The sequence below is a fragment of the Protopterus annectens genome, chromosome 10.part0 (assembly GCF_019279795.1).
Source record: "Protopterus annectens isolate FY-2018-M chromosome 10.part0, PAN1.0, whole genome shotgun sequence".
NCBI classification, from domain to species: domain Eukaryota; kingdom Metazoa; phylum Chordata; order Ceratodontiformes; family Protopteridae; genus Protopterus; species Protopterus annectens.
Window position 1 is genome coordinate 1,132,882,939 of NC_056744.1, and position 26,930 is coordinate 1,132,909,868.

The 26,930-nt window shown below is 39.2% G+C and overlaps 1 protein-coding gene across 1 annotated transcript in view; it reads left to right on the plus strand.

Annotated features, from left to right (window-relative positions):
- The first annotated feature begins 244 nt into the window (after positions 1-244).
- LOC122813511 overlaps positions 245-26,930 on the plus strand; it is a 206,066-nt gene continuing 179,380 nt past the window's right edge. The window contains exon 1 of the mRNA XM_044085857.1: positions 245-925. Coding sequence (XP_043941792.1) covers positions 384-925 — 542 coding nt within the window. The 5' untranslated portion in view covers positions 245-383. The remainder of the gene's footprint in view (positions 926-26,930) is intronic.

Consider the following 26,930-nt stretch of genomic DNA (forward strand, 5'->3'; position numbering starts at 1 on the left):
AGGAAGCACTTTTTGATTTTTCTTAACAGGGTTACAGCTTTGTATTTATATATAACTTGTTAATTCACTAAACTCAGTCTATACAAGCATTTAATAACTATATGGGATCTAATATTTGTAGACCACCTATTACTGAGTAAAAAGAGAGGTCTAGTGTAAGGCAATCCTGCTTTGATTTTTGATTGTCTATTGTCTACCGAAGTGTTTACAGATTACTGTTGCTAAGCATTTCAGAGCGCCTTAACGTTTGCGCAAGCGCAGCAACACTAGTGACAACGTGGGAAATGAAAAAAAAGTATGTGAGGAATTTATCATTATGCGTCTTTACAACATAAATTGTTATTTGTTATGACAGCAGTTAAATCACTGTCAGTATTGGGCTAATGAACAGTGAGATAAGAAATTTAACTGCCCGTAAAGCACAGACGATTTTGACTTGTGATACAGCATTAGAAAGACGTGCAGTTAATACTCTGCTGGAACTAGAAAACCTGAATGTAAGAGATAACTCTGAGACGTTAGACCAGTATAAAAAGCCGAAAGACTCATTTGGTGGCTGGATTTCGGCCAACAGTTGCAGAACAGAGACGTTTTGCAGAAGAACAAACAGCAAAAGTGCACCTCCCCAGTTAAATAGACGGGCACCTGACACTTTCAAAGGCAGTTTGGGTTTTAAATTCAAACATTACTCGGATGCAAGCGCGTACATAGAACAATACAGACTAGTTCACACTTGTGGTATCGGTTCGGGTTCTAAAAAGGTTGCCAGTGTCCATCCCAACTTTGGTTTTGTCGGAAATGCGGGCTTCTGCAGGTTCCAGCAAGGAAATTCTATGTCAGTTTTATCGACTGCAACTTTCCCTATTAATTCAGTCATCCAGGCATCTAATGAAGTTCAGAACGCTATGTCTGAAGAAAGAAACAGGTAAACAAACAAAATAAAACCAAATATTTGTTTTAACTTGAAAACGAGCGTAGAATTTCATGACACTACAATAACGGGTTGCTGGAACTGGATGCACAACAGTATTAAACAACTTTATATTTTTTAGCTTGTATCCTTACTTCTTTGAATGGCGCCTACCAGTTTGTTTACATGCCGTGATTTCATGGGAAATACTTGGCTACACAGTTCCAAAGGTCTTATAATACTGACTCTTGGCGAGCCAATCAAAAAATTAATATTACAACGATTGTCTATAACATTCACCTCCCATGCTTATAAATATATTTTCAAAGATAACTAAATGAAAAAGGGCACAAGTTAGAAATGCCACATTTTCAAATGCCCAAAGTGGGACATGCTTTGGGAGACGATGGTACAGGACAAAACATACCCATGATAGTACAAAGGACAGAGAAATTCTTCACTTTTTGAAAATAAATAAATAAATAAAAAATTAAAAAAAACGCTTATTCGTGTAGCATTTGAGTTGCTTATTCGACTTCTTATAACATTTAGGGTTGCCACCTTTTCAAATGGCTAAAGTGGGACATTTTTGGTACAAACATCAGATTTTACAGGCTGACACATATCCACGGCCAGTACAAAGGATATAACTTAACTTTTGTGCCTAAATAAAAGCTTATTCTTGTAGCATTTTAATTGCTTATTCTGCTTCTTATAACATTTAGGTATTTCAGATACAGAATAACTGTTTTATGCAACTATTACATAAAATATAGGAAATAATTTTGTCCTAAAATCTCAGGACATTTGCCATTTTTACATGTTTTTGTCAGGACACAACTGCCCAAAGAGTCCCTCGCAAAGTGTGACAGGTGGTAACCCTAATTTATGTGTTTTCAGTTACAAAATAATTATTTTATGCAACTATTAAAACTTAAGAAATATTTTTTTGTCCTAAAATCTCAGGACATTTGTCATTTTTTTTTTAGTTTTTTTTCACAAGACACAACTGCCTAAAGAACTGTCCCTCGCAAAGAGGGGAACAGGTGGTAACTATAGCACAAGCAAGTAAAAGAGAGCAGTAAGATCTTTGTTTTCAAGAATATGTAAGCAGTGTTGGTATTCTAGGACCACAGTAGTGTTGTGAAATGCATAACTTCTTGAAGGTCTGTTGTTTCAGTATAAGGCATCCAGAGAGCATTACTTCTTCTTCTTTTGGCTTTTTCCTGGTTAGGGGTCGCCACAGCGGATCACCTGTCCACTCATGATTGGCAGTGGAGTTTTACAGTGTTGAGTTGCCAGCCCAGCACCCAACCTTCCACAGAAGGCACACACATGCACACACTCACACCTAGGGCCAATTTAGAGTGTCCAATTCACCTACATTTCTTTGGGATGTGGAAGGAAACCAGAGCATCCAGAGAAAACCCACGCGACCACAGGGAGGACATGCAGACTCCACACAGAAGGCACCCCAGCTGAAGATCGAACCAGGGAACCCAGCTGAAGATCGAACCAGGGAACCTGTTGCTGTGAGGTGACAACACTAACCGCTGCACCACCGCAGCCGCCCATCCAGAGAGCATTACTATGCTTAGAAAATAGCAACAGTGATGTTTTACTGTTTGTTAAAATGCACATTTTTAGTCCTGGGCTGTAACTGAAATTGGTCAGATATGATCGATTTCTCTAGTTCACTTAACAAACTGAAATAAAATAAAACAAATTAGATTGTACTGCCTTAGATCTTTTTTTAATGCATATGTTATAGGCAGAAAGTAGTACCTGTTAAAGACTAGGCTAATGGGCAGAATAATTATATTCCACATGATATATGCTTTAAGGCAATTATTTTCCCTGTGCTACAAGTCAAACCAATTTGTATTTGCTAAGTACACAGCTGTTGGGTAAACCATGACATTAAAAAAGAGCAGAACTAATACTAGGAAACCAAACCCAACCTGTTTGTTTTTGTTTAGATTTGATAGAATTCAAATGGTTGGACATGATGCAGACAAGAGAAGTCTCTGAAAATAATCCTCTTTTCTTATTTATTTTTAAAAAGATGAAGCTGTGATGAGTCTTGTTCTATTGTAACACGCTGCTGTAATCTTTGTCAGTTTAAAATGATTATGCCTGAAAAACAGAAAACATATAAGACACAGCACAGTTTTAGACATCCTAAGTCAGCTTTACAACTGTAGCTGTAGCACTTCGTGGATGGCTTAGGGAGATGGACACATTTTCTGTTTAATTTTGGCTTTATACGATATATATCTCACTTTCCTACTTTGATCTCCACACTGCAAGTAATCTAATCACAAGGATCACTGGGTCTTTAAGCCTCATTTGCTGGTCTGCCTCTCCACTTTAAAGGGAAAAAAACATGTCCAAGAAGATGTGTCCTGGAATTACCTTCGTGGCACTGAGATTTACTGAGAACTGCTTTACTTAAGTGGAATTACACAGCAACAATTGCACAAATAATTGTCTAGGTAATAACTGTACAATTGTGGTAGCTCTCCTTCTGGCCTTTCCAATTCATGTGTTCTAAGAACTGTAAAATAGTTGATGTCCTGCTTGCTTTTAGTGTAGAGATTGTAGGGGGCCGCATTCCTTTCTCCTTGCCCTCTCCCTTTCCCTAAATATCTTTCATTATAGGGCTGCATGACTTGTGTAATGGTTTGCCTGATTTAAAATTCTGTGATGTTGCAGCCATTCCTGGGTTAATTTACTGTTGTTTAACAAACTGGTTTCTGACTCATATCATTATTTCTTCCCAGATGTTTAGCTCACCACTCACTCACTTGCTTAGTGATCTTTTCAAATCTTTGATGTTCTCATAGTGATTGACTTCAGTAATGTGGGGGCTGTTAAAACTGGGCCTGCCTTATCAGATACAGTCTGTGCTCTTTCAGGGGTTCCTCTTGGATCAATTTTGCACCAGTACTATTCTCCATTTTTATAAATTGCCTCTAGACCTACCTCATCTACAGCTCCACCTTTATGCTAATGACCTGATTATCTGTAGCTCCAGCTTGTCTCACAATCATCCAAAATCATCTTCGGGCTGAGCGTCTACAAATAAACAATTGGCTTTATTTTGAAAATACTCCTCAACCCTAAATAATGCATCCATGCTATTTGGCACAAAGAAAAGACTCACTAAAGCCAGTAACCCTCTCTATATCAAAGATTTAGATAACCTAATTGAATTTACCCCATCATTTAGGTACCTTGGCAACTGGCTTGGCCAATCCTTCAACTTCCAAGACCACGTTTAGAAAGTCAGATTAGATCCAAAGTCAACTACCTCCTATTCTGGGCCCAAGAGATATCTGATTTCCTCTGATAGCCTGCTAGAGTAGCCTAATCAAAGGTGTTGTGCTTGCACAACTAGACCCTTATTCCCCACTGCCTTGCAAAAAACACTACTGCCTTACAAAAAAAAAAAAAAACACTGCCACCTTACAGTCTCTTTGTAATAAAATCTGCCATTTCATCACCACCTTCTGTTGGTGTGAACATCATTGCAGCGCCTTGAAGAAGGCAAATGCAATGCAGTGCCAGCCTCCTTCTTGGCTCCATTCTTTTCAAACTCCTACAACAAGGCACACCATGCCCCATATGAGACTAACTTTATCCAACCCCGAATACAGCCTAAGAATCTTATCCACTAATGACCCTACCCTCATAACTCCATCAAGTGAACATCATTCCACAGACCACAGCTTCTCTGTTCATGCTCCTAAACTGTGGCAGTCATTGCCCTCTGATGTTACTGAAATCAGACAATATGTAACTAAGCAGTATATGTGTACATGTCAGAACACAGAGCATGTAGCTAACTCCTATGGTTGCAGTATTACATTCATCCCAAAAAACCTTGGCTGGTTAATCTCCTAAACTCTCCAACATATAAACCTAGTGCTTCCCCATCTGCCCTATCCATTCCCTCCTATATATCTAATAACTATTTCTCCTGTTATTAGCTCTAATATTGTATTCCTTAGTATTCTACAATTTCTCCTCTTTTCACTACTAAAATTTCCGACCGTATTTTTGAATGGACCATATTATCATCCCCCGAAACACCTGTATTATGCATTGTATACTCATGATCCTACTTCTTTTTAAACCTTCTTGTAAATATGTGTATATTTTGTACATCTGTTATGTTTTGTCACTGTACTTTATAATTTATATATACCTTTAATCTTATTTTACTGTTGTTACTGTGTATGTAACCATGCCTGTGACTACAAATTTGATCAGACCTCTACCTTAGTAAATTTAATTAAGTAATTTAATTTAATAAAATCCAGTATTCTCATCTAAATGCTTTTCTGGTTTGAAACAGTCAGACCTCCAGAATTTTGTGTGCCATTTTTGAAACAACATTCGCTATGTCAACAAGGGTACTGAGCTAAAGCAGTATAATCCCATTAGAGATGGCTTCAGCTGCAGATCTTGTCAATTTAAACCCATTCTTTGTCTCACAAAGAAACAGATTGACACATTTCTCCTAACTGTGGACCCTCTAGTGGTAGAAACCTAACACCACGTATGTATTTGTGTTTACTTAAATAGGGAACAGTGAAACTCACTAGGAAGCAACTCCTTACCCATCCCAATATTTCTTAAATTAGAGGCCTCATTGCCACTACTATTCAGGTTGCCCAATTTGGGAAGCTGTTTCCTGGTCTTCTAATCTAAATAGTGCTGCTGTTATTGAGTTTTTGTTGTTATTGAGTTCGTTTTACCTGGTATACTTTAGATTTCTTTTTTGTACAGCATAACCTCTGTTGATCTCGAAATGGTGCATCAGTGATCCACTGACATCTGGAGAAGAGTCCAGACTTCCAGAGTCCAGAAGTGGAGAAGAGTGTCAGGAGTGATTTGTGACAGATGGGTACCAGTAAGAGTGAAAAGGAATGTCTACAAGAGGGTAGTGAGACCAGCTATGTTGTATGGGTTGGAGACTGTGGCATTGACAAAAAGGCAGGAGTCAGAGCTGGAAGTGGCAGAGTTAAAGATATTAAGATTTGCACTGGGTGTGACAAGGATGGACAGGATTAGGAATCAGTATATTAGAGGGTCAGCTTAGGTTGGACGGTTTGGAGACAAAGTCAGAGAGGCGAGATTGTGTTGGTTTGGACATGTGCTGAGGAGGGATAATGGGTATATTGGGAAAAGGATGCTAAGGATGGAGCTGCCAGGTAAGAGGAAAAGAGGAAGGCCTAAGATAAGGTTTGTGGATGTGGTGAGAGAGGACATGCAGGCGGTTGGTGTGACTGCGCAATATGCAGAGGATAGGAAGAAATGGAAACAGATGATCCGCTGTGGCAATCCCTAATGGAACAGCCAGAAGAGAAGAAGTGTTCCACTGACATCTGTTGATTTACTCACTAATTGTTTTAAGCAGCATCCTGACTAGTGACTGCTTGGTTTTTCTTGTTTTGAGACCTGTATACAGTATTTTCTTTAACAGTTACTACTTATCCTGTGAGCTCTGCTTTAGTCACCCCTTCTTATTTAGGGGGTTTGCATGGAATAATGTAGCATTTGTGATCCTTTTATCATTGGAGTCCTTGCCACTTTCTTATGTTGCACCTGGATATGAATGACTTCTGCACCCCACAAACTTCACATACACTTGAGTCTTTCTAAATTATTTTTAATTGCTTGCAAGAATTATTTTCTTTGGAAGAATTATTACAGACGGGAATACTAAATTATCCTGGGGAGACAGAACTTTAAGCAGCCATGGTCTTTGGCTGAGCTGTAATATTATGAAGTCTATTTTTTTGAGACTGAATTCAGCAGTCCTTCAATGGTTGTTTTATGGACATTTCATATTTTTGTAATTTAATAAAGTGAATTATTTATGTGTACTGACCAAATTCTTTTGAGGCTGAATTCAGCAGTCCTTCAATGGTTGTTTTATGGACATTTCATATTTTTGTAATTTAATAAAGTGAACTATTTATGTGTACTGACCAAATTCATCTAGTTAACAGCTTGTCTTCAAAGAGCTGCAATTTCATGTAGGCTAGGTATTTTCTTATTTACATTTGCACAAGTTAAAGTTTACATTTTTGTCATAACTGGATGCTTTGTGGTTAGTAGGTTTGTGCAGGCTAGACTTTGTTGAAAACAGTGGATTGATAGCCAACACTTATGTCCTTCTGAGTGATGGAACAGAGCATTTGCATTATTTTCTCTTTTGGGATGCATTGCTGAGATTGATTGTTTTGGTGAAGGAGTACAACTCAAACCTGTTCTATCCAAAAACAGTGCCCCATAGTTCACCATATTTAGAAAGAGAGAATTACTGATATCAGTTCTTGCTGTCCCAAAAATATTTACTTAAAGATAAAAACACATAACATGTTGCGTACTCAAACTCACAGAGTAGTTCAGTTTCTTTCTTACTCTCCTTCATCTCCATTATGAAATTAATTACACAGACACTAAACCTAACCCAGGACTTTCAGTGTCATTTTATGACAACAGTAATGGTTGCCAATTATACCTCTAAATGATAGTAGTATCCAAAATGAGTTCCCTTATCTTCAAACTTGACTTTAGTTTCGTAAGTGTAGGGTATTAGGAATCACTGAAGCATGCCTTTGATGTCAGTGTTCATCCAAATGGGGGAGGGGGACTACTAGTTAAGTCTTCCAAAGTCGAGAGGTGTGGAATGAGGAGTGAAGGGAGTTCTAATATTAACTCTGAAAGTATCCTTATTCATAAATAATATAAACACTGATCCTAACTGGTTGGTTTGTGAATGCCTCAAAGTGGGGAAAACATAAGCTGTTATATTTGCTTTGTATATGCACTCCAAACAGCCTTGCCAAATGGTGTACAAAGTGTGCTGTAACACGTTCCCGTTCCTCACTAAGTATAATTTCATTATAATGGGTGACTTGAGTTCATTTTGATTGTAATTGGAGTGTTATACTGCTAAACACCCAAAGGCAACATTCCAACTTCCTAACTTTCTATCAAAGCAGGAAAGTTCTGAAGCTGTTAAAGATATTCTTTGCCAAACAAGCAAAGAATCAGCAGGTTCAGAACATCAGCAAATAGGTGAACATGTTAGGAAGCACAAACATCAAGCCCCATCATAATTAAATGCATAAATAATGATGTAACATTGATGCCTACCTCCTGCACCACTGTCCTACTCCTGCATCGTAAATAAATATCTACATAAGTAATAAAATAAAGCAAGAAAAGAAAAAAGTATGTCTACGTTCAGTTCACATGACAGTCAGTATTCACGGTGGCGGTCATAATATAAAATGCCTTTGGGTGTATGACATTCAAAAAAAATTAATGAAGCTACTGAGAACTGAACCAGTAATACTTTAATTGCCAAGCTGTGACACTAACCACTAGATGAACAAGCAGTTCAGAAATATTCTTTGCAACTATGCTTCTTAATCTACTAGAATAAATACTCTAAGGCATTCCTGTGACTATATTTCTCAGTGATAAATCCATTTAACGAATCACTTTTTTGAGATCCCCCTGTATCATTCTTCAACACTGCTACCCAGTGCCCATTATCCACACAGTCTTCCAGCTACCCCACCCTTTCCCCCTCAGACTTATTCCATTAACCTGCTGGGGTCAGTCATGGAACCTAAGGATGTCCTGAGGGTCTCAGTCCTCATTATGTCGGGGGGATTTTTTTGATTATGTCCTATCCACTCCTGCCCTACCTCATGATGTCTGTGGTTATGTCTTGAGGGGCATGGAATAAGGACATTGTAGTTTATCACCTTGCCTGTGCAGCAGCTCAATCCATAGCCAATCTGCCTCCTGTTGGACCATGCTTTCTACAATACACCAGGGATTTTCATATGAGATCCCCAAGTCAATGCCATCCCACCTGTGATAGCAACTACAGTCTATCTTTGCCACTCTGTCAGTTGACTAGGCCGCTAATCAAATCAGAGTCACCTGCACTATAGTCTGGTCTTTATCCCTCTATGCCATTGGAGCGGCTGCATTCAACAATTCACTTTTATTCATAGAAGCAAGCCTAATGCATTGGATGAGACTTTTGACATGGAACATTGTTAGGTACCTAGCTAGGGGGGAAAAAAAAGAATAGTAACATGTTTGAAGTAGTCATGTCCTTGGATGGTGGTACTCAAGAGCTACATCTTGATGAGAATGACTACAAAATCCTTCCCACACGCCCAAACTTATACTATTCTGAGAAGTGTCGTCTCGGACTTAGTACGTATAAGTCTGATCTTTTGGCCGTTCAGTTTCCATATTTTGGAACTCACTCTAGCGGGTCCTGACATTTCAAATGTTTACTGCTTGCAAGTAGTATAAACTAATAAGATATTTTCTGTAGAGAAGTTGTGTTTAAGTTTCCATTGTAGGATTGCCATAGTATTTGAAAGAGCTTTTTACTGTGTTTTTTTCCATCAAAAAATGTAATTTCTGTGGACTGGCAGATTTACCAGCCTTTGCTGCTTGTCTTCCCTCTGAAAGAGACACTATTTTTGGCTTGACCATGAAACATTTTGTCAGTTCTGTGGTTCATCTTTCTTCCAACAACAAAAAGAAAAAGTTAAGTAAACAGCCTTTGCTACCCCAGCAGGTTAGCAGTTTGCCTCAGCTGCAGGTGAGTGACTCTGCACAGACCATTTGTTGTACCTCACACTTCTCATCTTTTACCTTGAATCCATCTGGCAGGATATAACACATATAGCTAAGGCTACTGCAGCAAGGATCATTCAAGCATCTACTGTTATGGCAAGTTCAACTACACAACTGTACTTTAGCTGGAATATCAAAAGACAATAAAAACCTGCAAAAGCATCAGAGACCTTCAAAGCAGACACCGAAATAACCTGCACCTCCCGTCACAAACCAGACAACACATAAAACACAAAATCAGTGTGCTGCACAATCACAGCCCTTAAGGTGAAATAACATACGTAACACACTAGTAATAGGTGACTGTATAGTCAGGCACACTGATGTCCCACTGACTAGGCTGGACAAGCAGAAGGTTACTGTTAGCTGCCCTTTGGGAGCCAGAATCCGCCACATAACACAAGCAATCAGGTTACTCCAGAACAAGTACAAATATGACTCTGTCATTGTTCATGTTGGTGTGAATGACCTGAGACGTACCTCCCTGGACTACATGAAAAGAGACATGGAAGAGCTCTCTGATCATGTAGCCCAGGCTGGTATGACCATTACCCTGAGTAGCATCCTGCCCTCACCAAGAATGATACCTCAGTATGAAGAAAAAATTATCAATTTCAACAATTGGCTAAGCTTCTGGTGTCATTCAAAGGGGATCCAGTGTCTGTCAGACTGGGACGACATGCTCGACAAGCCGCGTTGCTTCACAAGAGACTGCTTGCACCTGTCACCCCTAGGCTTTTGAATACTGGCCAAGGCTCTTGCTGCCCCCATGGTACCTTTTTTAGGCAAGGCTCAAAAGTCAAACCCACCTCTGTAAACAGCACAATTAACAAAAAACTGAGGGTTATGCTACTCAACATCAAGAGTTTAAATCTCAAAATGCACGTTCTTGAAGCACTCCTTAGTATGGAGAACGTCGACATCTGTGCAGTAACTGAAACCTGGTTCAAGGCTCCAGAGAGCACCCCAGCACTACCAGGCTACAACTCATATCACACATTTCGGCCACAGAACATGGACCAAAACACAAAAGGAGGGGGTGTATCCGTATTCATCAAGAATACCTACACCTCCAGGTTAGTGGCGCAGCATGTTACCTCTGAGATCATCCATGTGCAACTAACATCGGGCAAATCTGAAATGCAAATTGTGGCCTGCTACAAATCACCCTCCCTGACCCAGGACCACCACTTCATCTTTCTGGCGACACTGGAAAACATGAAGGTCCTACCAAACAGCCTGATATTGGGTGATTTCAATTACCCTACCATTAACTGGGAAAACTACTCGAGTACAAACTCCCAGGCCCAGCGCTTCCTGGAATTCATCAACTCAAATGCCCTGAATCAGCTGGTAAACTCCCCTACCAGAGGTGAAAACATATTGGACCTGGTCATCACCAACATGGGTGACAGGTGTTCCACACCAGAGGTCAACCTGTCACTGGTTAGATCAGACCATAAACTAATCACTCTGGATGTCCACACCCCACCACCACCCTCAACTAAGGAAACCACAGTAAAAAAACTTTTCTAAAGCAAACTTCACCTTACTTAAGACAGAGGCGGTAAGTTTCACAGCCCTCACGCTAAAGGATAACTCTGCCCAAGATGCAGAAACCTTTACAAATGCACTCTATGAGCACCTACAAGGATGCATGGATCGTGCCATCCCTAGCAAAACCAAGACTCACTCCTCTAAAGAAGGAAACCAGTCTGGTGGACCCCTGCCATAAACAGGCTGTACAATAGAACGAGGAAACTAGTTCAGAAAAAAAAAAAAACAAATCCCAAGAAGGAAAGACATCCCTGATCAGTATCAGTAAGGTCCCTCATAAAATCATCCAAGGCTATCTTCGAAAGAAAAATAGCCAAGGATTCAAAAGATAACCACAAAGCCTTCTTTAGCTATGTTAAGAATCTAAGTGGCAACTCGCAGATATGCACTGAACTAGTGCAAAATAGCACAAAATATACTGAACCTACTGATATTGCCAACATCCTGGTAGATAGATTCAGTGCAAACTTCACCCCCTCTCACCCCTAAAAGGGCCCACAACAATACCGGAAAAGTGTAGTATCCTGGAAATCACAGACGCACAGGTGAAAACAGCCCTTTCAAAAGCCAAAAACACACCATCAGTGGGGCCAGATGGTGTCCCAGGCTGCATCTTGAACGAACTAACCCCCCCACCTAAACGCGCTGTTCAACCTCAGCCTCTCCACAGGCTACGTGCCCATAGAATGGCGCACAGCAACGGTTATTCTACTCCACAAAGAGGGGCCACAACTGACCCTGGTAACTATTGCCCCATAAGTCTGACTAGCCTGGTCTGCAAGGCTACGGAGGGCATCATCATGGAACTCATTAACAAAGACATTGGAAACCTCCAAACACTTGACTCGACCCAGTTTGGCTTTGTTAAGGGCAGATCATGCCTACTAAACCTGGTTGACTTCTTTGAGACAGTCACCAAGTTCCATAGATGAGGGAAAGGTTGTTCACACAGCCTACCTTGACCTCGCCAAGGCTTTTGACACCATTCCCCACTCAGGCATTACAGAAAAACTCACCAGCCTGAACATAAACTCCTATGTCACGAGGTGGGTTGCCAACTGACTTGCAAACAGAACTCGCACAGTAAGAATAGCGAGCTCCAGGTCCGACTCTAAACCAGTCACAAGTGGTGTCCCGCAAGGCTCGGTCCTGGGATCCTCTACTGTTCAGCATATACTTCTCAGAAGTACAGGCAAACACAGGAAGACCATGGCTAACCAAGTTCGCTGATGACTGCAAACTGGGAGCCATAATTGACTCTCCGGCTGACATGGACATCCTCCAAAAGGGCCTTACTGAGATGGACACCTGGTGTCAAAGTCATGGCCTCAAGCTAAATGCCAAAAAATGCATAGTGATCCCGTTTGGGAAAAACAAAATGCCCACAAATTACCACATAAGTAGAAACCCCCTTAATACAGAAGAGGTAATAAGAGATCTGTGGACCCAGGTAAAACGTAATCTCTCCTTTGACAATCATATTGCCAAAGTAGTTAGGAAATCCTTCTATCTGGCCCATCTAATTACTAAAGGGTTCGCATCTAGAAATAAAGAGGTTATAGTGCCCCTCTACTCGTCACTCATCAGACCCATCATAGAGTACAATGCCCCATTTGGGATGTACCTCACAAGACACTTCCAACAGCTGGAAAGACCACAAAAGTACCTCACCAAGAGGATTACTGGCCTCAAACATATGTCCTATGCAGCCTGACTGAAACAACTCCGGCTGTACTCAGTGGCATATCGCTTACTCGGAGGTTATCTCTGCCTGATTTACAAAGCCATGTCCAACTCAGAATTGATGGACATGCTCCACCTAAAGAAATCCAAGTCACTGCGAGCCACACACTCTAGTGAGCTAAACCTCACCACAACAATAAATAGAACATGCTGGAGGGATAGATTCCTGTCACAGAGATTCCCCATGCTTTGGAACAAAATTCCAAACTACATTAGGCAGCGCCCTTCACTAAACACTCTTCAAGAGAAATCTTGACGAGTGGATGGGTAACAGAAAATACACCCCTGGGATTACTTCATTGGCTCTGCTTGACAGAGGATCAGTTAATTAATTAATGGGGTGGCGAAAGCCGACACACTCTGGCTAGGCTTATAAATGCCCTCGGGCAAATAGCCTAGTACCTACCTATGAACTTATGACATAATGTAGCATAGCACAGTAATAGAATACCTGGTACCTTTCCATGCAATTATTTACCATCAGTGCATATCTATATTAACAAAAGTCCATCCTTGAATCCTCATTTTGGTAAGTCTGTATGGATCAGATATAGAAATGTAGGTACAACTGTAACTTTGAATTCATTTATGTTGCTATATATCTGAGCTGTGGCAGGTTCTACTTTGGCAAAACAGATTGAAAACTGTCACAGCTGATTTATGAGCACAGATATTTAATATGTACCAAAGTGAACACAAATGACTGGATGCTTGTCAGTAGATCAATCATAATGCTGTTTTTAAATGAATTAATTAATCTGATTACACATCGTGTTCTTATGATACTGCCATATGTGTATTTTTTTATTTGATTTGAAAAACAATATGAATACAAAAGCCTTTGCTTTATTTTCTTTATTTATTGTAATACATTCTACCTTCTTTATCCTGAACCAATCTTTTTAATAGATTTGAACAAAACAAGCAGACATTTGTACAGGCATTAATGGTGGTAACCAGGAAGTGGAAATTTTAGAATTGAAACAACCATTAATGATGTAATAATCTGTTGATGTTGGAAAGCAGACTAGCAAAGAAGTATCCCTGACGTATGTTTGCATTTAAACAGTTTCCATGCATTCTTACAAATTTCATTGTAATGTATGTTTTATGATACAATAACAGTTGTTAGTTACATGAATTTGTAGATATTGAAGTTAATATGGGATAATTGTCACTGACATGACAATACACTGATCAAAAAGGACTACATTGAAATAGAGCACTCATTGTTTTGTCTTCTGAGAAAACAACTTGGATAATACTTGCCAGCAGATTGGAAAAGAGAGATTTATACAAGACAGGCTTGTCAGCAAAATGGAAGAGAGGACTAATACAGATAAGATATGAGAAATTTGCACTGAAAATTGTGCAATGTATTTGACTTTCATTTATTTTAATGTCTTCTAATTTTATCTTGCTTGTATTTTTGCGGCTTTACTTGAAAAACGTGTAAGCCTGTCATTTTCAGTAGGCTATAACTTTTACAATCTGATCTGGGTAATCTGGGGAAAACACATTATAATCTGAATTCAAACAATGTAATATTTGAAGTCATTGTTAATTGTAGTACTTTCAAGGGGAAAATGGTATGCTTAAATTGGCAGTTATACTAAGAATGAATTGTAAGCATATGTAAACACTTGTAATGCGATTTCCACATAAGACTGTCAAGAAGGCATATTTTTCTTCTATTGGATTTGTATTTTATGTTGGAAAAGCTGACTTTGAACTAGCAGATACAGTGGAGTCAGAATACTCTTCATGGAAAGCATTTTTTTCTAGCTGCATTTACATTTGCAAATAATTTTCAGTTAGTAGCTCTTGCATGCAGTCATCCTCACTGGAATTCCATACAAAAGGATGCAATTTAAGGCTAATCCATCTTTCATAACTAAGGTTGTATTGGTAATGCCTCTCAGTCAGTCTAATGCCTCTCAATCAGTGTGTACAACTGCTAATATTTTACCCAAACTGCAAGAATGATGGAGAAGATTCCTTAAATTTGCTAGATGTACACAGAAATTTCAGATATTTTACTAGAACTAACAAACTTAGGAAAAAAAAATGATCTACATCTCAAAATGTTTTACCTACTGTAGTGTGTTTTATGATAAGTATAATAAAACGCTACAATGTACATTAAGAACAAGCTCTACAGCATTTTTACATCTATAACATAGTCTACAAGCTGCCTCACAGACTACCAAACATCCGAGTTGGAAGCACAGTCCAGGGTTCCAAAAGGTTCTGTCATGCCTGTGCTGTAGCGATCTTTAACGGTCAACCTCCCAGAAATATGGTAACACAGCCTGAGAAGTATATTCAGGTCTTGTAGTTTAGACTGTTACTGAGGCACTCCTCCTGATGATGGTACTACAGCTCTGTACAAGTCACTTCCTGCAATAGTATATCTTTGAGGAGTGGTCAATGTAATGGTAAAGCCGCACTCATCCCTTAGCAATACTGTACATACATTTATTCTAACAGCTTTATTAATTACACAGATACATTTCTAGTATTCTAATACTATTATATTAATGTACTAACAACATTGTTGTAGCAAGGGCAATGGCTTACTTAAGTCACAGTTCCGTATGAGGGCTGGAAAGGAGCATAATAGATAGAAGATGGTTTACAGAAACGCTGGATATATAGGATTACTTCAAACACCTGCCAAGGCTCCATGAAATGCTGACATAAGACCAGCACATGCCTTTATTAAGGATACAAGCACAACACATGCCTCTCAACCTCTTATTGCAAGAAAACTGAACAAAGCCCGACAAAATGGGGGGTGCATGTTTTAAATATTGCTCTGATAAACTTAGAAAGTTGCTAAAGTAACAGGGTTTGTTTAACATACATTTTCTGAAGGATTTGAGGTCTGAAACTCAAATGTATGATATTATTTAGTGACTTCAGTCCTCGGGTTATCCCAGTGATTTGCCAGAAAATCACAGCTTTTATGAGGAACAGATCAAAAATATGTGCCAAAAATCTGGATGTTCTGTGAAAATCTGGACAATTGAGAGGTACAATACGTGAAAACACTAGCTTGGAAAAAGCATCACATAAGGTGGGTAAACCCAAATGTTTGGAATTACAGTGGCTTTCCCTATAATTGACTAGGATATAATCATTTGCAAATGGATTCCACATTCACGGCTGATCAAGAACACAACTTCATCAAAACACATTTCACGCTTAGCAAAGGAAAGTGGTTTTGGTAGGGGAAAAGCCCCTAAGCCACCCATACCTTATATGTACAGTAGCTCCATGGTTACACAGCAGTGGAGAAATAAGAAACTAACCAATATAGAGCACAGCAGTCTTCTTGCGCAAACCAGGATCACGCAGTGCTTGTATTACAATGAGACAACCTACGAGCAAGTGTAAAAAGTGTAAATTTGAAAATATGTGATCAGGCAGTTACACCTCAATCAAATAGCTATTAAATGTTCACAAGGGAGCCATTACAGTGTTCATTCCACAAATAGATACTCTTGGTATAAGTATTTCACACGCAACTGCCTTTTTTGCTTTGGAATTTGAAGAGTTCTAAAAGGATATTGTCGGGATAAAGCATTTCATTTACAGTACTTGCAGCCATCAGTGGGGAAAGTGAGGCCCATTAAGTGCAAAGCACTCCAGCTGGTTGCACATATCACTTCAGCCTGATAGGCCCTGAATCTACTGTCTTTGTCCATTATGTGCTTAGCCAATGACCGAATAACAAGAGTTTGTCAAGATAAGCAGGAGCCATACACAGTGAGCAGAGGATGTTTTCATGAAGATGTGTTTTTTATCAGGCTTGTTAGGATGTGCAGTAGCATCGACATGCCTTACTTTATGTTCAGAAAAGCAAACTTCTTTATATTGTTTATTGCGATATTGAACATATTTAGGTATGTATTTGTAATATCCACAGTGTAGTTGTCAATTACTTGGATGTTTTTGGGGTGGCCATGTAACAGTGTCTGCCTTATGGGCTTTCAGTCTCTCTTAATTTAATGATAATTAAATATTTTACTATTATGCACTCTTCCAGCTGTTTTGTTATGGTGACTATGTCTGTATGATTTACTGTGGTCAGACAGTGGGAGGCCTGTATAACATGTTGCATTTTTGAGATTTTGCTTTTGTGTAGTTAAAAGGCCTCTGCTGTTTTCTAAGACTATAAAGTATATTCTTCAGAACTTCTACATCTGTGTGGGTAGGTCTATATGCTCACGATTGGTCTGCTGTTGAGAGTTTTATCTCCGTATTCTAGATATACATTTACACCTGTCTTGGATATTTAAGGTCTTATCAGTAGTGTATTTTGTGCGACTATGACACTTCTCTTACATTCATTTTAATATGGGTCATCTGTCAAATCTTTGAAATTAGCTTGTGCCATGATGACTCCACCCCTAATCTAAAGTATGAGCCTTTTTCATTAGAAAAAAAATGTTCTGTTCAGTTCAGTCCTGTTCTGTTATTCAAAAAATAGGGGCCTTGTAAATGGATGATTTTGTGACAATTAGAAAAATTAGAAATAAAAAAAAAAATAGGAAATATAAGTAACAGTGAGCAAATGGCTAGGATACTAACTGGTTCAATTAACATTGTAATGCTGTTTTAGGAGCAACTTAGACTGATAGCCACAGTGTGAGAAAACAACTTAAAATGCACGCAAACTTTACAAGTTTTATTTTATTTGTGTACAGCAGCTTTGTAGGTTATGTTTCCAAAGTGGGGTTTTCAAAGTAAGTGAGTACAATTGTAGAAGTTGGGAATGTGAAGATGTTCCTCCTACTGATCACTGCTGCAGTAGTCTTAGCTATATGGTTTATATCCTGCTAAGGATATAACTGATTGCCAGCTTCCACAGCTTCAGGGCACCTACCATGGGCCCAAATTGCCAAGCAGATTGAGATGAGCTGACTAAAAGACAAGTTTGAGTGCAAAGCCCTTTAGTGCTTTACTGCTGCCGAAGGATATGCTCTTCTGAGGCTTTCAAGGATCAGTGGTCGGCTTTGCTGCACAGTTAAGTCCCTCTGTGAAAAAGACTTCAATTTTCTTATCTTTACTGATGTTTTATTTCTTTCCTCTTCAGAAAAGTTATTTTTAAAGCTAGGAGAGTTGTATTTTAACATTCTGTCTTGAGATTGGAATGTTCTTTTAAGTGGAACACTTGTTTTTTTCTGTCAGTCTTAAAGTAGTGTAAACTGATAACATATCTTCTATCAAGACATTGTGTTTAATGTTCTGTTCTGGGGCTGCCATAGTGCTTGAAAGTGCTTTTTACCTTACTTTTTTGGCAAAAAAAATTCTGTGGACTGGTAGTATTACTGGCATTTGCCGCTTGTCTTCTTCAAGAAAGAGGCACCATTTTCAGTGTGACCATGGAACAGATTCAGTCCCACGGTTGGTCATTATTCTAGCCACAAAAAGAAAAAGTTAAGCAAACAGCCTTTACCAGCACAATAAGCTAGCAGTTTTCTTCAGCCACAGGTGGGTGACACTGCTGTGGCCATTTATTGTACCAGAGACCACTTATCTTTTACCCTGAAATCCTGTGGTGTACCATCTATAGCCACCCACTTCCTCTGCTGCTATTGTACTCCTCTCAGTGGGCAAGGAAGAGCCACCGTTGTTGGTCCTGGGAGAGTTAGGTTTCTCTTTTATGTCAGAATGTTGTACCCATACCTGGGGAAGCAATGGCTGTCAATAGTAACACAGTTGGCTCCAGTTTTCTTGTCAGAAAGAAACAGAAAGCTAAATGTGTATCTTCTCCTCCTTAAACTTCTGTGGATAGGAATAGTTTACTGGGATTGGCTCAAGGTTTAATTCAGGTTATTGTTCCTTCTTGTGGAGTAGTTTCTGGGAAGAGAAAGAGGGATGCCTCTTTTCCTAAAAAGATTCAAGATTCTGAATCTGAACAGGAAGATGCAGGAATGTTTCAGGGTTTTTGTCTTCATACCTCTGATTCAGACTCTGAGGAGAGCTCAATTTCTGATCCTTCTTGTGGGCTTTTCTTTCTCTTTCTCTTTCTCTGAGACTATTGCTGGAATATCCCAGAGTTTTCAGGGGAAAGAATACTGAGGTTTCGCAGTCCCTTAGAAAATGAGTTGTTACAGACAATTTTTTCCAGAACCTACATCAATTCCTCCTGTCCTGTCTGCTTTAGGTTCATAGGAGCGTACTAGGCTAATGGCCCTGGAGCCTTTATAAGCTTAGCCCATAGACGTGCCTTGGCATTCTAGTCATCTAGTAAATGCATCTTGTGGATGTGTGTCTTACTGCCTGCAGTTTTTCTGATAGTTAGTTAGACCGCTGTCCCTAAAAAGGCAGATAGAGTGTATAAAGTTCCTCAGTCTTTTAAATTTTTTACACTATTCCCAAACCCTGACCCAGCAGCTGTAGCCTTAGTTGATGCCACTGCTGCTAATCACATAATGAATTCCAATCCAAGTCTTTCTAATAAGGATGGGAAAATTATTGATACGGGAAAACAGTGCATACATCTGCAACTTTGACTTTCAGAATTTTAAATTGTCAGGCTCATATGTTAAGATTTGTTCTGTCATGTTGTGAACGTATGAATGTTTTATGTACAGTTTCTTTTTCTGAAGAAATAAATGCTTTAAATAACTTTGTTTCTTCTGTTGCACAGATCACTACTCATTGTTTGCAGCGTGTGTATGATTCTGTTGATACTTCTTTCAGGGCTATGGCCACTGGTACTGTTTTAAGGAGGTTTGCTTGTCTGCATTCTCAGAACGTCTCAGATGATTTAAAACATGAGATTTAAATTCCCCCTTGGATAGATATTTAGTGTTTGGCCCCTCTGCTGCAGAAGTGATCAAAAAGCGTGATGAAAGGGGAAAGCTGATTCAGGGAATCTCCAAGATTTTTCAGCTCTCCTTTTCAAAATTGTCCAAGGGATCTTCTTTCTCCTCTTCTAGTTTTGACAAAAAACAGAATAAACTGGCTCAACAGATTTCAGTTAAACAGATATTTAAGAAAAAGTGGCAAGGGGTTTCCAAAAAGTAGTCTCAAACCTCCCAAAACCAAGGACAGTGCAACAAGTCTGAATGACTGTTCAAGAGACCTTGTGACCACCTCCCATCTTGGTCTGTATTATGTTCTATGAAGTCTGAATCTCCATTTTTCTCTTTGTCAACAGATTGTTTCAGACAAATGAGTTCTGAAAATCATTCAGTCGGGTTACATGTGGCAGTGGGTGGAAATTCCTGTTTTCCAGGGAGTCATTCCTCATCCTGCAGATCAGACTCTGTTTTCACCTGTTCTTCATCACATGCTGTCCCAAGGAGTGATAGAACCAGTTCCTCCTTCCCATGTGGTGAAGGGGTTTTATTCAAGGATGTTCTCAGTGCCAAAAAAAGAAAATGCTTATTGAACTGTTCTGGATCTTTCTCCTTAAACATATTTTTGATAGTTTCATAATTCAAAATGATGTCACTTCACAACCTGTTACCTGTTCTTCCTTTATCAAGTTCCCTGGTTGCACTAGACATAAAAGATGCTTATCATCACGTCCCTATTCGTCCAGTCTTCAGGTGTTTCTTAAGGTTTTGTGTGTCTGGATTACATTACCAGTTCTGTGCCTTACCCTTTGGACTATCCACTGCACCAAGACTGTTCACAAAGTGTCTACCTCCAATTATAACTCATTGCAGGCTATAGGGTATCCATAAATTTTCCATATTTAAATGAGTTGCTTATCTTTGCATTGTCTTTTTCAGGATGTTGAGACTCTGTCTTGGATTAGGGATCTCTTGCATAAGTTGGGATGCCAAGAGAACATTCAAAAGTCTTTCTTGACTTCTTCACGGATTGTGTTCCTGGGATGTCAACTAGACACCTCACTTCAAAGAGCTTTACTTCCACAGGAAACAATAGATCCTTACCTAGATCAATTGCTAAGACTTTTCACACAGACCTTGATCACTGCAAGAGAATACCACAGAATGTTTGGTTTCATGGCATCTATGTTTCTCATGATAGCCGTGGCAAGACTCCACATGAGAAAGATACAATGGTATCTGAAATATCTTCGATCCTAGCATCAACACCCTTTATCTTTTTAGATTCCAGTACTGAGGTTTGTCAGAAGAGACATTTTTGGTGGAGACAAGATATCCTTAAATCCAGGTCTTCTTCAAAGCAGTCAGTCACTACAGACACTTTGATTGTATGTGGAGAGCAGTTTCAGGAGGGATAAAAGTGCAGTGGGTGTGGGACACCGAGGACAGATGCAAGCACATAAATATCAATGAGATGCTTGCCCTGATCAAATCACTCAACTCTCTGAACTATCTATGGTACCTGGGACCTCTTTAAATGGTTGCAGACAATACCACACTTGTGGTACATCAACAAGCAAGAGGGAACCAGGTTGTACACCCTTTGCTGACTAGCCATGTTAGCTTGGGATAGAGCTTCACAGCACAGTCTCACTCTACAGGCATCCTTCATTCTATCACAGCAACTGTGTGACAGATGAGCTGAGCAGAATCAGCGCAGACCATCATGAAGGGAAACTGGATAAGAGAGTATTCCAATATTTGATCTATTTATGGGGAGTTCCTCATGTAGACCTCTTTGCCTCCTCTCTGAACAGTCAACTAGCAAAATTCAGTTCCAGGCCTCCAGTAAGAAGACTTGAAAGACTCTAGATGCTTTTTCTTTTCTTTGGACAGGAATGTTCCTGTATGCTTTTCCAACTTTTCCATTAATGTCCAGGGTACTTCTGAAGATTCAGAAGGAATCCCCCAAGATCATTATGATGATGCCCTTCTCACCCAGGCAACCAGGCAACCATTAATTTCCCTTCCTTTGGAAATGACCAAGGACAATTACCACAAGCTTCTTCACAGAATGAATCTACTCACACAAAAACAGGGGTGTTTAATACACCCCAACATCAACCGACTGCCTGGATCATAGGGTCTTAATTTCTTTTAGGTACCTGTTTTCTGGGGACGTGCAGCAGATACTAATGGAGACAAGAAAGAAATGGAAATGTTTATCTGGTTGGTGCTAGCAACATAACCAGTCAGGGCTAGTTGTTCTCCTGTTGTGCATTATTTGTGTGAGGTACTATCCTATGGCCGTTCTTTTGCCTCTATCAAGGTTCATTTATCAGCCATTTCAGCCTGTCTGCCCATGGATACTTGTCTTTCAAGTCAGTCTCACATCAAAATGCTGCTGAAATGGGTTTTGCATAAGAGGCCTCCATGTAAACCAGTGGCACATCAGTTGAATCTTATTTTTTGTGTTAGAAAAGCTAACACTTGCTCCATTTGAACTAGCTAATCTAACTGAATTGAGGTTCTTAACATGGGAAACGGTTTTACTGACTGCCCTGACCTCTGCAACAAGGTCATCTGCTCTTATGAGATGAATTAACCCTACCTCATTTTCCTTAGCAACAGGGTTTCTTTGAGAAGTAATCTTTCTTTTATGCCTGAAATGGTATCCAGGTTTACTTTAAGCCAAACTCTCTAGTTCCCCATTTTCTTTCCTGAACGTAAAAATGCAGGAGAAAGGATACTCCATACCTTGGATGTCCACAGACAACTCAGGTACTATCTTGACAGAACTAAATCTTTCAGATCTTCAGATCAATTATTCATTTTTGTGAAGGTAAGAAGACAATCTGTGTTAAATCAGACTATCTTCAAATGGTTACAAAAAATCACAAACCAGTAGAAATCTTTATTCTCTCTCTCTCTGACATCTCGGCTGAAATGCCTTCAAGGAGGATACACACCAAATGAAACAATCACTTTTTATAATACATTCAATTAAACAATTAAAATGTAAATTAAAAAAAATTCACACTTCCATTAAAGGAGAACTCTCCAATTAAGCTCAGCATTCATGCCTTTAGGTATTAAAGTATCAAATTTAAGTATATAAACAGCCTCTTTATACAAAAGTCTATTTCTAAAACAAGCATCTGTGGAAACATGTTCACTTTTTTCTAAAATAGTCTCCTGTAAACCCACTGAGGAACTTTGAAGTACCTTCTGGAAATGTACTGCCACTGAACTTGACTCTTTGATATTTTCTATGTCTTGTATATGCTCTAATAATCAGAGACTGTTTATATACTTAAATTTGATACTTTAATACCTAAAGGCATGAATGCTAAGCTTAATTGGAGAGTTCTCCTTTAATGGAAGTGTTAATTTTACATTTTAATTGTTTAATTGAGTGTATTATAAAAAGTGATTGTTTCATTAGGTGTGTATCCTCCTTGAAGGCATTTCAGCCGAGAGGACAGAGAGAGCGCGAGAGAGAGAATAAAGATTTCTACCTTTATTGGTGGTCACTGGTTTGTGTTTTTTGTTATAAAACAACAAAACAGAAGAATAAAATATCTTCAAATGGTTGTCTAAGGCTGTTGCCTTCATTATAGTCACGACAGATCTATTCCAGGCAGGGTCAAGGCCCATTGTACCAGGGTCTTGGCTTTATCTATGGCTTTTGGAAAGAGGTGGATTCTAGAAGTATTCTAGAAGCTGCTACTTGGCATTCTGTATATACTTTTACAAAACACTATAAGCTTGATTTCTTCTGTAGGTCTAGATCAAGTTTTGCTAGGACCTTTCTCCAGGGGCTTCTGGACCCTTCTCATTTCTCCTCCCAAATATAGTTAGCTATGGTAATCTTCCCATATAGCTAAGGTTACTGTAGCAGTGAATAATATGAAGAACATAGTACAGTTATGTAAGTTGAACTTAGACATTCAAATAATCATTGCTGCAGTAGCCACTCCCCTCTTCCGTTTTGTTTTTTTTTCTTGTGTTTTTTTATGCCAAGGTGTAGACATTAATTTTTTGTTATTGCTAGCATTGTCCTTTTAGGGTTCATCATTCCTCTGTCTGGTGGTAGGAGCCCTTTGAAAGGCTTCTTAGCCAAACTTGTCTTTTATCAGCTCATCTCAAGCTACTTGACAGTTCTGGAGTGTGGAGAGTGCCGGGAAGGTTTGGAAGCTGGCCGGTTGTTATATCCTTGGCAGGATGTAACCCATGTAGCTAAGGCTACTGGAGCAGTGATCAATCAAACATTTACTGTTATGGTAAGTTCATTTTACCCAATTGTACTCTGTGAATGGGACTGTAACTGAAATTTAATTTAATTGTTGGACCTTCACAATATTATTTTGTAGTTATTACTAGTGGATATGAATGAGATAGGAGTAGCAGGGTTACTAAAGTTAAATTAATGTAAAATTGGATGACCGAATAGCATCTAGGTTTAAAAATATCAGGAACTGGGCCATGGAGAATCAGATTTACTCATACAGCAGTCTGTTCTGGCACTTAGGATCATAGGAGATTACTAGGCTATTGACCCTGAGTTCATTTCAAGCCAAGCTGTTTCATCCCAATGCAGTGCTATAGAAATGTTAGTTAATATCCAAAATTGCATTTAGTAATGACTGTCCATGTCCGGGAGGGTCGTGGGCACTATTCCTGGAAAGAATTTATGGTGTCCCATTCACTTGTCCAGGTTTCTTTTGAACAGTGTCATAGATGTGCTCTATTTCACATGAATAGGTAGCCTATTCCAAAGGTGTGGCACTCACTAGGTGATGGCAGTATGTCCTATTTAAGTTGCAGGCCATATTGAAGTCCCTGGAAAGGGTAGCCCTAGTCCTGTTTTATTTACGGATATGCAGCAAGTTCTTTAGGTTTGGGTCTGGGATTGCTCTGTAAGCCAGGCATTAGTCTACCCTAAGAAGTCTATATGATGCAGAGTAAAGTGACAGGGACTTTAGTCTGTCTGTGTACTGCATGTGCTGGGGTTCCTCGATCTTCTTTGTTAGAAACATCTGAGGCCTCTCCAATTGCTGCAGGTGCTTTGTACGGTACATGCCGAACTAGGCGTTCTACTCAATTGTGGGCCTAATTAGTGCTGAGTATAGAGGGGTTATAACATCTTTTGCTCTCGAGGCGATGTTTTTACTAATCAAGAGTAATACTAATCAAGTGTGCTACATAGAAAGCCTTCTTTACTACAGTAGACACATGGTGGTCGAAGTTAAGTTTGCAGTCAACTTGTGAACCCAAGTCCCTTGCCACTTCATGGGTACTTAGGGTACTGTTGTTCATTTGGTAGTGTGAAGGGACATTGTTTGTGCTGAAAGGAATGATGATGCATTTCTTTGCATTCAGTTTGAGACCGTGACTAAGACACCAGTCGTTCGTCTGTATAAGACCCTCCTGGAGTATATTGACATCATTTGGGGATTCAATAATTGCACCAAGTTTGCAGCCATATGCAAACCTGGTCAGCCACAACCCCTTAGTTTTGATCTGAACTTCTGAGAAGTATATACCAAACAGTAGGTAGGACTCTACCCTTTGGGCTGCATACTTAGCTGTAAAAGGCCTTATGGTTATCCTTGGCTGTGAAAGCTAAGTTTTTTCAAAGAGGCCCTGAGAGGATTTGACAAGTTGTCTTGTTTGCCTTTTGAGGCTGAAGAAGGTGCTTTTCCATTGTTGGGGTCTCGCCTTTGTTTTCATGGACAGCAACCTTTTGTGTTTAAGTTTGTTGATCCTGGATGTTCACCATGGCGGCTTGTTTTTACTTGGGGCTCTAGCTTTGTCTTTCTGGCTTTTCAGGATCGATTAGGGAGGAGCTCACTGGATGGATATTTCTGCCTGTTTTTTTTTTTTTTGTAATTTAATAGGTTTCAGCTCACTAGCAGTATTTCTTTGACTGAGAAAGTACAAAGGAAGAGGGCTACACTAATCTGCTACAGCTGTAATTAAGGGAAAAACTGTTGAATTAATCTGTCCTGCTATGATGCACAATTGCGCAGCAAATGCGTAAACAAGCAAAAACCTACTCAAATGCAGGGCTTAAATACCAGAAGCTAAAAACTTGAAAAAAAAAAATTAAAAAGGTTCAAGAGGACAAATAAGGATGCTTATTCCAAACCCTAGACCACCCACCAGAGGCCAGACCTGTTCCAATCAATACAATCCTCTCACTAGAGTGCAGAAAGGCCCTTTCATTCCAAGATGGCCTGGAAAACATGCTCAGAACAACAGCCATTACAAACAGACCCAGATGTTTATTTGAAAAAAGCTTTAAGTGGTGCCCTTGTTGGTTCAAATAAGAATTTCTAGTTCCTCCTGCAAGTCATACACCATTCACTTCTAGGCTTCACAGAAAGGAAACTGTTGTCCATTTCTGTTTGTAGGAAGACCTTATTAAAGCTGCAGGAAAGCCTGAAGAGTTTTAGTTTGCCATTATCTAAAAGTCTCAGCACCTGTGCATGAGTTTGCATATATTTTCTACCATAACTATAAAAATGTTACAATTACTATGTTGTCTGGAATCTAGAAAGTTTACCAGTCCTGACAGAGAAAATGAAGTAAAAGCACTTCAAGAAGAGATGTCATTTTATAAGATCCTTTGAATCCATGGCCTTAAGCCACGGTCTCTTTTATTTTAAACTGTAAAATAAATATAAATAAATAAGGATGAACTGTATTGTTACTAGCTTTTTGCTAGTGTTTGCAAGGTAAAAAAAGAAAATTTCTGGAAATGTGCAACATCCACATCTTGTTGGCTCTTGAAGCAACAGTAGAGAGGAATGACAGTTCTAATGGGAAGGTGTGTTTTTTAGGAAATTACAATTTTTAGTAGTAGGCAGATTGAAATATCTCTGTTTAGAATATAATAATTCTTATGCATTTTTGCCAGTTTGTTCTTACCTAGAACCTCAATACTTACTACTTATTTGAAATGCCTCATCTGCTGAGATCTCTTACTTGTACTGCAATTGGTCATCTGTTTAACCTTATTTTGTATATACTTTTTTATTGTGGTTATTATATTTTACCTTATGCAAGTAAGAAGTTAACAGGAGTAATTTGTACTGTGAATTTTCTACTTGTATAAATTGTACTGTGGAGCGTTTCACCCCAGGCCTCCACTGAAAAAGGGCAACAAATGTCAAATAAATAAATTAAGATGATCATAGCTCCAAAGGGAAAAT